General features: G+C 32.7%; 1 protein-coding gene across 1 annotated transcript; it reads right to left on the bottom strand.

The window, feature by feature from the left end:
- Positions 1-5,757: 5,757 nt before the first annotated feature.
- LOC120088978 lies at positions 5,758-6,449 on the bottom strand. The gene is made up of 2 exons (XM_039046416.1): positions 6,096-6,449; positions 5,758-6,045 (listed from the first exon to the last, which is right to left on the bottom strand). Exons 1-2 carry the CDS (start codon positions 6,447-6,449, stop codon positions 5,758-5,760), a joined length of 642 nt encoding a protein of 213 aa, XP_038902344.1.
- Between the last annotated feature and the right edge of the window lie 9,772 nt (positions 6,450-16,221).

The following is a 16,221-nucleotide window of genomic DNA, read 5'->3' as shown; positions in this document are numbered from 1 at the left end:
CCAGATCTGATGTTGCAGATGGATGAAGTTGAGATTGGTGTTCATGATGGTTCTTGATCTGGTTGTTGGATAATGGATATATATGAGTTTGTTTAAATAACCCATATACATTCAAGTTTATTTCAAATAATTCATATATATCTAATGTAAATAGATTTGAGGTTGTAGATGGATGGACGACGAATCTGAATGTATTTGTATATTTGGTTTTCAATTTCATATATATATATAGGTTTATGGCATCTATAACTACTATGGTTTAAATATAGTTGTCTGTGATATTCATTGAAATATATATGGTTGTTTAAATATAGATAGTATGAGATATTCAACTATATATTATATATTCATACGGTTTTTTCCTACAATATATATCAAATATATAATCGAATATTTGTATTATTAGGGGAAAAAGGATTACTAACACATTTTAGAGTATTGACTTAAGAATTTTGAACTCTACGAATTTAATTTATTTTTTAAATAATTTGATGATGTCATCTATTTTAATTTATGGTCTAATTTGTAGTACATAATATGAGGTATATATTTTCATTTGAAATAACCTTATATATAATTGAAATAAGCCTTGTATATGTAAATGAAAATTTTAAAAAAATGAATATTTGAAACTATAATCTGCAATTGGATGAAGAAGAGAATCAACACCCCTCAAATTAGGGACAACTAAATCTCGTTAATCAAGGGATGAAGAAAAAAAAAACAACACCCTTTATAGTTAAGGAAAAGAAAAACTCATTAATTCATATATTAAATGGATTAAAATATAAATTGATATTTATAAACAACAAAAAGTTATTATTTTTATTTTTTTAAAAAATGTTCATTAATGACTAAAATAAAAAGCGGCTCATTAATTACAAGAAACAAATGAATCTATTAAAAAAAAACAGAAGAATAGTAAAATTATCCAAAAATAATCTTACAAGCCTGCAATAAAAAAATTCTTAATTTAAGAACATTTATGAAATATATGGCCCAAAAAGAGGATTTTTCATGTAAAGATATCTATTCAAAGAGATATATATGTATCGTTTTGTCTCAATTTTTACTTTTTGTTTTATGCTTTATTCTTTTTCTTTTGTTTTTTAAGTAGAAAATTCATTGAACCTCCGAAGGGAAAGAAAGAACAAAGTTATCATCATTAACTACGTTCAAAATCCAGCTAGAAAAACAAGAGTCCCAAACAACTTTAGTCAATATCTATTAAAATCTTTAAAATTAGGAAAGGTTAATTCGTATAGTTTACTTATGTTTCTAATAAAGGGTGCAATGAATTAAGAGAAAATATTGTCTATTGAACCTAGATCTTGGGATCTTTAGTCAACTAGGTTACGTTACCATCAGAAAACTCATTTCATAGACTTTAGCCCATTAGGGGTGTTCAAAAAACCGGCAACCCAACCAATCCGGACTACCCAACCCAAACCGCCGGTTGGGTTAGATTTTATTTTGGGTTGGGTTAAAAATGTTAAAAAATATTAAATTCGGGTTGGGTCTCAAGTTACCCCATTTCAGGGTCGGGTCAACCCGACCCGACCCGAATATATATAAAAGTTAAAAAAACAATCAAATTAAAAAAAAGAACCGGTGACCCAACTCGGCCCAATCCGAAAATTTTGGGTTGGGTTGGGTTGACCCTCCAAAAAAGAACTAATAGGGTTCATCATTAGCCAATCCAAATTTTTGGGTTAGTCCACAAAAATCTTCCAACCCAGCCCAACCCGGACTATGTACATCCCTATAGCCCATTTCCCTCGATGTAAATGTGACTTACTCTCTTGACAATTCTTTCGTCAAAGGATCTGCAATATTCTCTTTCGACTTCACATAATCAACGAAAATATTTTCATTAGAGATCAATAGTCTTATCGAATTATGCATGCGTTTAATATGTCGTGACTTGCCATTATAGACATTATTCTTGGCTCTCATAGAAGCTGCTAAATTGTCACAATAAATACATATTGCACTTATAGGTATTGGCCACAATGGAATATCTTTAAGAAAATTTTGGAGCTAGTTGGCTTCTTCTCCTACTTTATCAAGAGCTATAAACTTTGATTTCATAGTAGAACATGTTATACACGTCTATTTTGAAAATTTCCACGATACAGCTACTCCACCTCAACTAAAAATATATCCAATGGTTGATTTAGTCTCCATGCTATCAGAATCCAATTAGCATCACTAAATCCTTCCAGTACATGTGGATTACCTCGTATAATGCAATCCAAAGTCTAGAGTGTACTTCAAGTACCTTAGAACTATGATTAATGCGTTCCAATGATCATGCCTAGGATTGCTGGAGTATCTTGCTGACCTTCCTACTGAATAGGCAATATCAGGTCCTTACAATTCATTATGTACATTAAGCTACCAATGACTCTAGAATATTCTAGAGAAGACACGCCTTCATCATTAGTTTTCTTCAAATTAATTTTTTAGATCAAATGGAGTAGCAGTCGGCATACTCTCAAAATGATCAAATTTTCTCAGCACTTTCTCTATATAATGAGATTGAGAAAGTATGAGCCCGTTTGATAATGCTCTCATTTCCTATTTTCTGTTTCTGATTCTCATTTTTAAAGAAACTGACTTATTTGATAATTATTCATGTTTCTTGTTCCTAAAATTTGAGAAACGTTCCTAAAAATGAGGTCAAAATTGAGGAACTACAAAAAGTAGTTTATCTTATTTCGTTTCTATTTTATTTAAAGTTGGTCTTTAATTATATCAAAGTGGAGATTTGGTTAACTAGTGAGGAAGCTTGTTTTTATCACTCTTCAACTTCATGATCTTGCGATCAAATCTCACATAAGACTTTTTTATTTTCTTTTATATTTCATTTTTCTCTATTTCTTTTATTTATATTTATTTTCTTCTTTCTTTCTTTTATATTTCTTTTTTCTCTATATTTTTTATATTTTTTTATATTTCTTTATAATTATTCTTATTTTATTTATATTTATTTTCTTTATTATTTTTTTTATATCTATATGTTAATTTAATTTTGAATTTTGAATTTAAATTTTCAATAGGAAAATGAACCAAATATTTACAAGTATAGTAAATTTAATTTTAAATCTTGAATTTTCAAATATTTAGATTTATATATTATTTTGATTTTCAAATTTCAAATTTTCAATATGGTTGTTTTCAATATAGGAAAATGAACCAAAATATTTACAAATATAATAAAGTTTCACTGTCTATCGCGGTCTATCGCAGATAGACTGTGATATTTTGATATTATTTGTTAATATTTTCATCAGTTTTGTCATTTAAAATAATTTCCTTTTTCAATAAGTATATACAAATTTTTTTGAATTTTGAATTTTAAATTTTGCAATATGCATTTTTATATATTTTTTTTATTTTTTTTCTATACGAAACCAATTATAATTTTACAATAATATAAATTTTGTTTACTAAGATATTTATTTAGATTCATTCTAATATTTTTACAATCACGACATTTACATAATAATATAATTGAGTTAGATTTGAGTCTATCTCATTTAAAATTTAAACAAAATGGCTTGAATGAGAAATAACATCGTAAATCAAAATTTAACAACATATGAATGATAGAAATAATTGTATTATTCATGTTAATTTTACATCGGGACTTATGTGTATTCGATAGTTTAAATATTTGACAATTATTTTTTATATTTTAATGCATGCTACATATTTTTTTTATTTATATAATTCAATTATATTTAAACTATAAAATATGGGGGAAATGTAAGGGAAAAAATATAATAAACAAAAAACAAGAATAGTTTAAACAAGTTTCTGTTATTGTTTCTTTTTTTTCAAGAAACAAAAAACAGGAATAGTTATCAAACATATTTCTGTTTCTTGTTCTAAAAAAAAAGGAAACAAAAGCAGGGGCGTCCTTCATATCATAGTTTTGATTTCAATATCCTTTTAGTGGAATCAATAACATTTGATTTCAATATCCTTTTCGTGGAATCAATAACATTTCTTATTTTGTGTCCATTATTAACATGAAGGACGTTTGATTTCAATATCCTTTTAGTGGAATCAATAACATTTCTATTTGTGTCCATTATTAACATACCATCTACATACAAGCAAACAATAACATACTCTTGATCTATGATTATAATATAGACATGTTTATCATACTCATTTATCTTAAATCCATTCGATAACATAGTGTTTTCAAATTTTTCATGTCATTGTTTAGATGCTTGTTTCAACCTGAGACTTAACAATTTTACAAACTTTGTCTTCAAGTTCTTTAACAATAAACCCTTCAGGTTGTTCCATGTAAATTTCTCCATCTAAATCTCCATTTAAAAATGCAGTTTTTACATCTATTTGGTATATTTCTAAATTTTGTAAAGCTGCTATTACAATTAACAACTTATGTAATACTCGTTACTAGAAAATGGATATCGAAGAAATCTAGCCTTTCTTTTTGGTGAAAGTCTTTAGCTATCAACTGAGCTTTGTACTTATCAATAGTGTCGTCAACCTTTAGCTTTGTACTTATCAATAGAGCCTTTTGCTTCTTCTAGGATCAGACTCAATATTCTGATCATCTTGACCTTTTGAAGTACTAGCCTTATTAATTCTTTTGGTACCAATAATTTTATGTTCTTCCTCTTTTAAAGGAAAAAATATCTTCAAAGAATTCAACTTCAATAGATTCCATTATGGTATTATTAATGATATAATATATTTCTGATTTGATCACTATGAATTTATAAGCAGCACTATGTGCTACATAGCCTATAAAGACATAATCAATTGTCTTAGGTTCAAGTTTTGTCCTTTTTGGTAAAGGAACTTGTACCTTTCCCAAACACCCCCACACTTTCAACATTTTATATGAGGGTAACTTTCCATTCCACACTTCATAAGATGACTTATTATTCTTCTTATGTAGAATTCTATTTAGTATAAAATTTGATGTCAGCAAAACTTCCCCTCACAAATTGTAAGGTAAACCTGAACTATTTAACATGCAATTAACCATGTCCTTTAAAGTCTTTCTTTCAGCTACACCATTTTGTTGTGGTGTATAAGATGTTGTAGTTTGATGGATTATACTATTAACTTCACATAATTTGTAAAGTGATGATGAATCATATTCTCCACCTCTATCTGATCTAAGCACCTTTACTTTCTTTTCAAGTTGAATTTTAACTTCTGCTTATATATTTTAAAAACATTATAGTTTTATCTTTACTATGTAATAAATATACATAGCAATATTTACTACAATCATCAATGAATGTGACAAAGTATCTCTTACCACCTTGTGTGGGAGTAGTTTTCATTCACATACATCAGTGGGGATTAAATCAAGTAACTCATTACTTCTTTCCACATATGAAAATAACTTTCTTGTAACTTTGATTCAACACAAACTTCACATTTCTGTCTATTATCAATGTTAAAATTTGGTAATAGTCCTAAGTTTATCATTCTATTTAAAGAACGATAATTGGCATATCCTAATCTAGACCTGTCAAAATCACGCAACTCAACAATACAAGTAGAAAAGTTGATATTATTATTATTCTTTGGCATTTGTGCCAGTACATTCAATTTGAACATGTCATCACTCAAATAGCCTTTTCCCACATACATACCCCCTTTTGTCAAAATAAATTTATATGACTCAAATACAAGTTTGAACCCATTCTTGTTAAGTAATGTTCCTGACAATAGATTCTTTCAAATCTCTAGCACATATCATATGTCATTAAGGGTAAGTATCTTTCCAAAAATCCATTTCAGCATGACTTTTCCCTTGCTTTCCATTGAGGCAGTTGAAGCATTTTCCTTGTACAGCTTATCGCTACCATCTAGCTTCTCGTATGTAATGAATAATGACTTGTCCCTACAAATGTGCCTAGTAGCATCAGTATCAATCCACCAACCTTTGGTGTCTGAAGCCATATTTACCTCATAAATGACAGCAACCAAATCGTCATTTTCCTTGACATTGGCTTGATTGTTGGAACTTTGTCCCTTTTTGTGCTTGCAAATTACAGCAGTATGACCATTCTTACAACAAACCTAGAAATTGCCTCAAATGCGCTTGCTAGCATCATTCCTTGACCCATGATTCGCATTTTTCTACTTGAAATTCTACTTCTTAGGTTAACTTCAGTAATGTGAGCCTTGGCTTCAACTTCTAGCGGAGTTTTATCTCCTTTTCTGTTATCCTCTTCTATATAGAGTTTTGCCACGAAATTCTCCATAGATAACTCCTTTCGCTTATGTTTAAGATAACATTTGAAGTCCTTCCAAGAATGAGCCAACTTCTCAATCACAACAACAACTTGGAATGGCTCACTGATGACCAATCCTTCACATTGCAAATCATTGATAATAATTTGCAATTCTTCTATATGATTGACTACCAACTTGGTATCAATCATCTTATAATCTAAGAATTTTTCCACAAGGAATTTCTTGGTACCAACATCTTCTAGCTTTTACTTCTTATCTAATGCCTCCCACAATAGTTTTGATGTATTGTAGGCATTGCAATAGACATTACACAAAGTGTCCTCAAGACCACTAAGTAATAATTACAGCACAGAAAGTCTGAATGCATCCATGCTTGCTTTACAACTTATATTTCAGGAGTTACAACTTCTAGAGGGGTAATTAGGAAATCTTCCTTCAAAATATAAGCAAGATTCAGTGTGGTGAGATAGAAGACCATCTTCTGTTGCCATCTCTTGAAATTGTCTCCCTTGAACTTCTCTGGTTTTTCAGAATAAGGTTTGACAATGGGTGATCTAATGATGGTAGAGTTAGCGACATTAGTGGAGGAGTTTGTAGCCATCAGTTCAAATATACTAATTGTCTTTAGAATGTTGGGAGAAATAGCATATATAGAACTAAACACACTAGCAAACTGATTACACCTCAATTAATAGAAATAATACACTCAATGTATAATATTTGAACTCAAACAAAAGTCAAATAGTGTAACAAGACTTAGATATGAAAATAACCAAAGACTTGAAAGAACTTCATAACCTCTGGGGACTTAAAACGTAGTTGAGGCATGCTTCTAGTAAGCGATGTCCTGAAGACAAATATTCGCTTTACACGGGCTACAAACAGACTACAACGATCGTCTTAGCAGAATATAGTGACTAACTCCAGTAGAACTACAACCTCGAACTACACGGATCTGGCAGCACTATTGGATACTTGTTATCAACTCAACTCAAGAACAAAGGAAAGAAACAAAGAAAGAAATGAGAGAACTCTTTAATTTGGAATGATATGCTACTAATAAAGAACCAAGTTGTTATTTATAGGCTAGCAACTTGGAAACTCTCCAAATTAAAAAAAAAATCAAATAAATACAAAAATCGAAACATTTGTCAAATTTAACTCAATTGAGTTGTTACTTGATAAAAATCAAACATAACTCATTCAAATTGAAAAAACTAAAAATTTAACTTTCACACATATGAAATTTGTACATGAAACATCATTTTAATTTGAAGTTTCAAATTCAATTTAAAAGTCTCTAAACAATGAATTGAATCTGCACAATTAAATTCATTTTATGTTTCAAATCTTCACCGAACTTTCACTTTCTTTCACTATATATATCCAACAAACTCCACTAGTATATTAAACTAAGTGGTCAATTTAACTTAACAAATTAACATTAAACTCACCAAAGAAAATGTAAGAGTCAAAGTGACAAGATGAGGTAGAATTTGCTCAAGCCATAAGATCGTGGGGTATCCACATGACCAAATCTCTTAGAAAATGATTATAATATCAATGTTAAAAGACTAAAGAAAATAGAAATCGAAATGTGCAAAAAGAAAACCAAAGTAATGTTGGAAAATATAGAAAAATGGCGCACCAAAATATCAACATGGTACAGGATGTGGGACTAAAAATCAGCATACACAGAAGCAGTCATTATGTTAATTGCAATTATTCAACAAGGTATAAAAAATGTATCTGAGTCTTCCTGCTTAGTAGGTAAATTACCTGACAGAACTACCTTCTACTTGACCTCTTCATCTTGTATCTTTTCATCTGACGGAACTAGAAATGTCCATGGGGCAAGGCGGGGCTGGGGATGCCATTCCCCATCCCCTTCCCCACTCCCCATTTCATTCCCTATCCCCGTGAAATTTCCTACGGGGATCAGGTTCTCCGTGGAAAAATTTTTCCCGTTACTTTTTTTTTTTGTAAAGAGCCAATTAAGTTAAATCACTAATGTGAGAAAATTTTAATTAAATAATTAACTTTATCACTAAATTGTTTATTATGGTTTGTTTTATATGACAATTTGAATTTAAAGATAAATTACTCAAATTTTGGCCTAAAAAAGCTAACTACTTTTTTTTAGTAGAAAGAAATAAATATAAATCAATTTTTTCACATATATAATCTAAATTTAAACATTCAATTTAACCATATTCATTATCTTTCCCAATAAATAATCAAATTTGAAATTTAAATATAATATTTATATAATAATAATAATAATAATAATAATATAACATTAGATAAATATACTAAATAAATATGTAAAAGCTAATTGGGGTGGGGACGGGGAACGGAGCAGGGGTGAGGACGGGGAAAGCATTCCCCTTTCCCCGTCTCCATTCTATTTAGCTCACGGGGATTTTTTTTCTCCTACTCCCTCCCCCAATCCCCGCCTAATTAGGGAACTTGCCCCGTGGGAAAATTAGACATCTCTAGAAGTAACCTCAACTTTAATTTTTCTTGCCCTTTTTGGTAGGGCTCTTGTCACCTAGAAACTTAACAAAATACACCTCTTTTTTGTGCACATCTTCCTTAGCGATTAAAACATGTTAGGGAAAAAAGCAACATATATGTAAGAATTTAAATTAAGTGATGTATAAAAATGTACCTCACGTCTTCTAGGTGAGCAAGTCTTCTGTTCCTCAACATCCTTAGCATTTACATCTTCAATTGGCTCAATCACTGGCTTTGAATCAGACATATGGGAACTTTCAACACACAACCAATAGCAGAGATGGCACTAACATTACGCACATTGGACACAGGTTCGGAAGGAAGCTTCTTATACTGAGTGTCCAGCGTCTCAACTACGTCGGCCAACTGAGAGATGTGGGTGGCCATATTATGCTTGTGAGAGGTAGTGATATGCTGAAATTGCTTCTGGCTCTGCTTGATTTACAAGGTGGACTCTGCCAAGCTCTTGACCATGTCCCCCAAGGGCATACTCGAATTACTTTGGCCATGGTTCTTTTGATTGTCCCAACGGTTGTAATTGTACATCCATCCTCCTTGTTGATTCCCAGCATCATTCAGCTCCGCTACTGGCTCTTGAGCTTGTTGAGCCTTTGCAGAAACCTGTTACACAAGGGTAGATAGTTCAGCAATTTTAGCTTTAAGGTCACTTATCTCTTGTGAAGATGTAGAAAATTGAGAAACACGATATCGCGTCCAAATTACTAGGGTTAGTTGCCATGGTGGATATGAGTGCTTTGGTCTCTAAAGATGTCTTATTAACTAGGGCTTCTCATACAGCTGCATCAATGGTACTTCTATCATTAAAGACAAACCCTTCACAGAAGTATTGTATCGAAAGCGCACCAGAGATCTGATGATGTGGAAAGCTGCCACAGAGGCGCTTAAAGCACTTCCAATACTCGTATAGAGCCTCCCTTCCAAACTGGGTGATGCCATAAATCTCTTTCCTGATCCTTACAGCTTTGGAGGTAGGAAAGAATTTCTCCCAAAAAATGTTTCTTCATCTCAGTTTAGGAGCTCACTGGCTAGTAGGAAGATAGTAAAGTCAATCTTTGGCTTCGTCATTGAAGAAGAATAAAAAGGCCCTCAAATTCATCTGCTCCTCTGGTACACCATGAGGTCTCATACCATCACACACAATATGGAATCCTTTAAGTGCTTGTGCGGGTCCTCTCCTGCCAAACCATAGAAAATAGGTAGTAAGTAAATTAATCTAGACTTAAGCTCAAAGTTACATGTAGTCTCACGATATGTGATGCAATAGGGTGTTGATCAACCTTAGGTGTAGCAAGGTCCCTTAATGTACATTACTCCTTAGGCTAGACCATTGTCTCCTCTTCTTCTTTTGAATACTCTTCCTCCAACGTGCCTTTTACAGGATTTTCTTTTCTCTAGCTCTTCGTTCTCTAGTTTCTCTCTTTCATCTCCTCTTTTCCCTACCAAGCTCTGCAAAATACAACAAAGAATTTTAATCATGGAAGGATCGGGTCATACAAAGAAAGAAAAATTCAAGAACGAACAAAGAACTGAAAAACCCTTTAATAGAGACTTGGCTCCTCAGAAACGACACCAATTTGATAGACAAAAAGTTGTTGAGGCTTTCTACCAATCAAATAATATTTATTTTCACAATCAACACTATAACTAACAAGTAGTCTTAACATCAAGATCGGGTCGAACCACAAGAAGCCTAAGATAAAGCTTCTCTAAGTTGAATTAATCTTTGGAAAGTAGTAAAAACTGGGTGATTTTGAGATTGAGTTGATAGGAAAACTAAATTGCATGAAATTAATGTGCATAAAATAAAATAGATTGAGAGAGAGGTACACGAGATTACCTTATCCGATTTAAAGGTTGTTAGACTTTCTATGGATTAATTCATTGATTATCATGGTAGGTTCATAGATTATCTAATTATTGTTGGGTTGTATGTCCTAAAACTCACAGTTTGTAAAGTTAAACATGTTCTATTTTTCAATAAAAATTTATTTGACATTTATTCAATAAAGTTGTTGTTGAACATGTAGATTGCATTTGTAAAGACTAAATCCAATAAATTAAGATTCATGGCTATTATACAAATACTTGAACTTTATATGGAGACATAAAGATGGATCAAATTCGAGTAAATAGTCAAAACGGTCTATAGTATATGAATAAGATTGGGTACCTTATTCTGGTAACACTATCGGATGCGGCCCACTCTGTAGTTGTTACAATTCGTTGTAAAGTGCTACAAATGAAGTGATCCTGATTCGTTCATGTATTGAAATGAGGAATGAGGGCGTCTTATGTAATGAGTTTTCATAAGATCGGACTAAGAAATAAGTCACTCTTACTTTTATACGTTATTTATTGTTTAAGACTGACTATTTTGCATAGATGACCTAGGTAACTCGATCTTAATCTTGAGCTAACTATGAACTCCTGTTTATTCAAGATTATCCTTAGATTTGCATAGATGAGGGTTGGCTTAACAGTGCCGGCTCAATAAGCCTCCCATTTCAAGGGTAAGACCGGGTAGATAGCTGGGGACATAGAGTACAAGATGAAATTCACGCCTACCTGATTTGGGGATAGAAGAAAGGTTCCTCACTTAAGTGTTGAATCCAGGTCTTGAACAAGGGGCCCCACCCTCTCATTGGACCGAGAGGGATTTGGTTTAGTGATTGGATCATAAATCAATTGTTCATTAGAGGATCAATGGAACTTAAGGAGCAAGATATAATTTCAGGGGTAAAACAACATTTGACCCAGTCGTTATTACGAACAACCTGTGAAGGGTCAACTTACTAATTATGCTTAAATTAACTAGACACAAATATATCTACAGTGAGGACAGTGCAACTACCGAGCTATAGTGGTGTGATTCTATAGTTAACGAATATTGATTAATTCGATATAAAGAGTTTAATCAATTAATCTCAAATCGTTGGAGCTCATGATCTGTAGGTCCATAAAGTCCCTCTACTAGCTCGTAAAACATGAACACTTTGGATTAGTAAATTGAATTTAGGGTTTGAATAATTATATTTGATACAATTAAACGTTTAATTTATCAAAATTAAAGGAAATCGGAGAGTTTATAACATTTAAATATTAATTACACGAATAGGATTCACATTTAAAATTAGGTGTTTGATTAGTTTAATATTTGATATTAAATTATTATTTAGTTAATTAAATTTCTTTAATTAATTAAAATCAAATTAATTTTCATTTTTTATTCAATTTAAGAAATTGAATTTTTAATTTTGTTTTTACTTAATTTTTTAATTAATTAATATTAAAATTGAAATGAAAATTGTGGTTGTTAGTGAAAATTTCCAATCTTGGTAATTTTCTTGGAATTCCACCTTTCAACACTAAATTAAAACACCTAGGTCACTTATCACTTCAAAGTGAAGTGTCAAAATTTGAGTTTTGGGGGTGCTTACATGAAAGGTTTTAATAGAACCTTAGAATTTTTCAGATTTGAAAAGTGTGTGGAAGGCTAAAAAAAGTTTTTGCATAAGAATTCTTTCTTCTTCTCTCAAATCCACAATATTTACCTTCACAATTCACTTCAATTCAGTGCTCCACCACTCAAATTCAGGGCTAAGAATAGTAGAGAAGATCTCTTGGTGGTTCACAGAGGATTTGAAGCAGAGATTTCATGAAGAGCGGCTTGGATTTGGAGGATTCTTCAAAGGTTTGACTTCTATAAACCCTCTTGTTGAAAAATTGTTTTGCATCATTTTTAGAATTCAAATTAAATGTAATTAAAGTTTTTATTGATTCTGAATGCTTCCATTGCATGCTTGTTTATCCTATCAATTGGTATCATGATTTAAGCACTCAATTAACGTTAATTTAAGTTAGGTGGGTGAATTTCCATGATTGCATGTTTGGGGACTGATATGATACTTCAATCAACTTTGGTATTAGATTTCTCTTTAATTCATAAGTTAAATTTGTAATTAGCTCTTATTTGATGAGCTTATATGTGTGCTCTAGAGTCTGTAACTTATTTGGAGTCAACGTCAAAATTAGGTTGTAATTGAAGTTGGAAGCAAGCCAGATCAGTAGTAAAAATCTGGATTGGAGCCACTGCCCTCGCAGCGTCATGACGTTGTTCATCTTAGAGCCCAAGGCATTGCAACGCTAGGATGAAACATCATGACGTTGTTCATCCCAACCCAGAAACACGCACATTCATGAGCTGGTTCACGTAGAAGATGTCCGATTGGACCGTTTTTTCAAGGATTCCGGTCAAGTTCAGCCAGCCTTGGTCCGGTTCAGCATCTTTTAAAGGTCTGGAGGTTTAGTTCGAAGGCTAGGGTTCGATTCAAGTTGGTTCATGTGATTCTGAACGGTTTTGGAGCTGATTTTGACCTATTTTATAATAATTTAGTTATTATTGCTTGTTTAGGATGCCAAAGTTGAACCATATCGGTGTTGCTTAAATTTTTATGCATGTGATGTATGTTATATTTAAATTATAACATGTATGTGCATATTGTATGCCACGTAGATTTTAAATCCCACCATCGAAAGCATGTTACATGCATTCGATATATGTTATAAAGAGTTATAATGTATAGTATGCATGTTTAGGGTTTCTAATATTTATTATAAGTGTTATAATAAATTATAAATGTCTTTGTTGAATGTTACGAATGCAAAGCATGTCTATTATTTTATAAGTTGTTATAAAATTGGATTAGAAATTAAAATCCATAACAAAGATAAGTTGCATGCTTACATAGGTTAAATACATGTTATAATAGTTAAAATAGGTCGTTATCTTATAAAATACTATTACAAACTCAACCGGTATATAATCCTATCTACGACTAGAGGTTTTTAAGTTGACGGTTTACAGAACACCTTCTAGCTGGGGATGATAACCGAATAATTGGGCTTTGTTAACCGGTTTTATAAGCGTGCATGAGGTGTGATATGTGAAGGAACTTGGATAAACTACATAGACTTAGGCTATTTAATTAGCCGAAATAAACCTGAGTATAAATATACCCAAAACACTTAGTAGAACACTTCAGTGGGAGTTTAATAACATATATGATATGTGAAGGAACTCTTATTGAAGAAACATCTAAGCGAAAGCAAGATCGTTCCAAACTCATTGTGACAAAATTACCGCATTCACAATCAAACAGACTAGTTATACATTTTACAACAAATTACAGGTATGCTTTGAAACTTTAAACAACAAAAGAACGAAATACGTACCAGTTGAAGAACCCTTCTTTCACAGAAATCTCGCTCTCGTCAAACGGACTGCACCTCTCGCTCTCGCTGAGATTGTCCAAGCTATCGTCCACCAAATCACGACGTTGTCTACCCGCGAACGAACTCCTCACAAACAAGGCAGCAGGGAAGACACCACCACTCAGAACGCTTCGGTATTCTCGGAGTGAAAATCCAGGAGGTGTGGGCTTTGTTGGATTCGGTAGAGGGAAGGAGGAAGAGACGATCGTTTACCACGACCAAGCAAGTGGAAGAGATCGGGTGTCTATTGTATATACGATGCTTGATTGTTTAGATAAAGGTACACGATCGTGTAGAACAAAGGGCGACATTGTATAGACAATTATTTAGTAACGCTCGAGTGCGATCATGTAGAAAAAAGCTAGACGATCATTTAATCAAATCTATGCAATTGTTTAGTAAAATGTGCGCGTATACAGGATCATTTAGAAAACGTTGAGTTGTCGTTTATGCTCTCGGTTTGCTATGCGATAAGCAATGTACTACTTGGTAAGTGAATCTCTAATACTTTGCAAAATGAAACAATTTTTATTTTATCCTCCAGTTATGAAAACTGAATGCAACTCCCACTAACTCATTTGGTTACGGAGAAAAAACCGACACAATTATCCCATAATTGTTAAATTAAATAATAAATATAATCATATTATATTTATAACTTATGGTTTAATATCACATCATATGCAATATATTAATCATAGTCCTTTTCTCATCCACTAGATATAAATCATATTTATATCCTTTTCCTCCAATTAATGTATCTTATACATTATGTTAAATATATCATATAATTGACCAGTTCAATCATATCATATATAACCGAACTCCCTCTTGTCAATTTAAACATTTCAAACTGACTTAAGAACCGATTCTCAACTTGAATCCATTGAGCTACTAAGGGGACCTTATGGACCTACGGCTCGAAGCTCCAACGGTACGTGAATAGTTGACTAAACTCTTTAGTCACGAGATCCACCATCTGTTAACTGCCAAATATTCCACTAAAGATCGACAACTGCACTCTTCTCACCATAGATATATTTATGTGTTCATCGGATATAACCAATCAACAGTACGATAACCCTTCACAGATGCTCGTAAGTACAGTTGGGTCAATTTACCATTTTGCCCCTGTAGTTACATCTAACTCCTTAATTACCACTGATCCCTCTAATGAACAATACAACATAGTCCTACTATGTGTGGACACCTCTCGGGCCATGAGAAGGTGTGTGGCTCCACATCGTTCAATCCCCGGAATCAGCCCTTAAGAGAGCAATCTATGTACTTACCCCTGCTTCGGGGAAGGAGTGAATTCTATCTTGTGTAGCTAAGTTCCCAGCTCCCAAATCAAATGAATCCCCAAAGTAACAGGTTTGAGTCAGCGATCTGGCCACTCGTACCCGTGCAAATCAAAGGACTGCCTTCAAAGGCAGGAGTTTCCAACTCACTCAAGATTGAGGTCATGATACTATGGTCATCCTAGTGAAGTGAAGTCTCTGCATGAACAACGTTATATAACAGACTAATAAACTTCTGGTCTGGTCTTATACAAACACCTTTCTATATGATGCCCTCGCTTGCATGTCTCCACATGAATGATTAGGATCAGACCATCTGTAGCAAGTCACAACACTTGTAACTATTTTACAAAGCGGGCTGCATCCGTAGCGTTACCAGGATAAGGTTTCCCTCCTATATCCATATACTACAAAACATTTTCGTTATCACTTAAGAACATAATTCATCTGTATGTCTCCACATAATGTTTAAGTTACAAACGACAACCAGGGATCTTAGTTTATTGGTTTTGGTAAAGAAATTAAAACATCCAATGTTCCATAAACAAAAGTGAAAAAAATATCATATATTATTACATCACAGAATTTTTTCAAAACTGTGTTTACAAACTACAGGACCCAACGAGAGTTTAAGGCATCATCCTCAACAATCTCCCACTTGTCCTAAAGCGAGTGGGTGTTACAAACAACTAGTACAAAACAATAAACTAGGCCCTAAGGCCAGTATAAAATATCTCTCACTTGCCCTAGTCCAGCCGCGGCCGGTCCCGTAGACCTATGCTCTAAAGGTGATCCTAAAAAACTATAGTCGTGAGAGCCTTCATAAAGGGGCCAGCAACGTGTACCAAAG

Source organism: Benincasa hispida, chromosome 10, assembly GCF_009727055.1.
Source record: "Benincasa hispida cultivar B227 chromosome 10, ASM972705v1, whole genome shotgun sequence".
NCBI classification, from domain to species: domain Eukaryota; kingdom Viridiplantae; phylum Streptophyta; class Magnoliopsida; order Cucurbitales; family Cucurbitaceae; genus Benincasa; species Benincasa hispida.
Note: the sequence above shows the minus strand (reverse complement) of the source record. Positions and strands in the feature narration are given on the sequence as shown.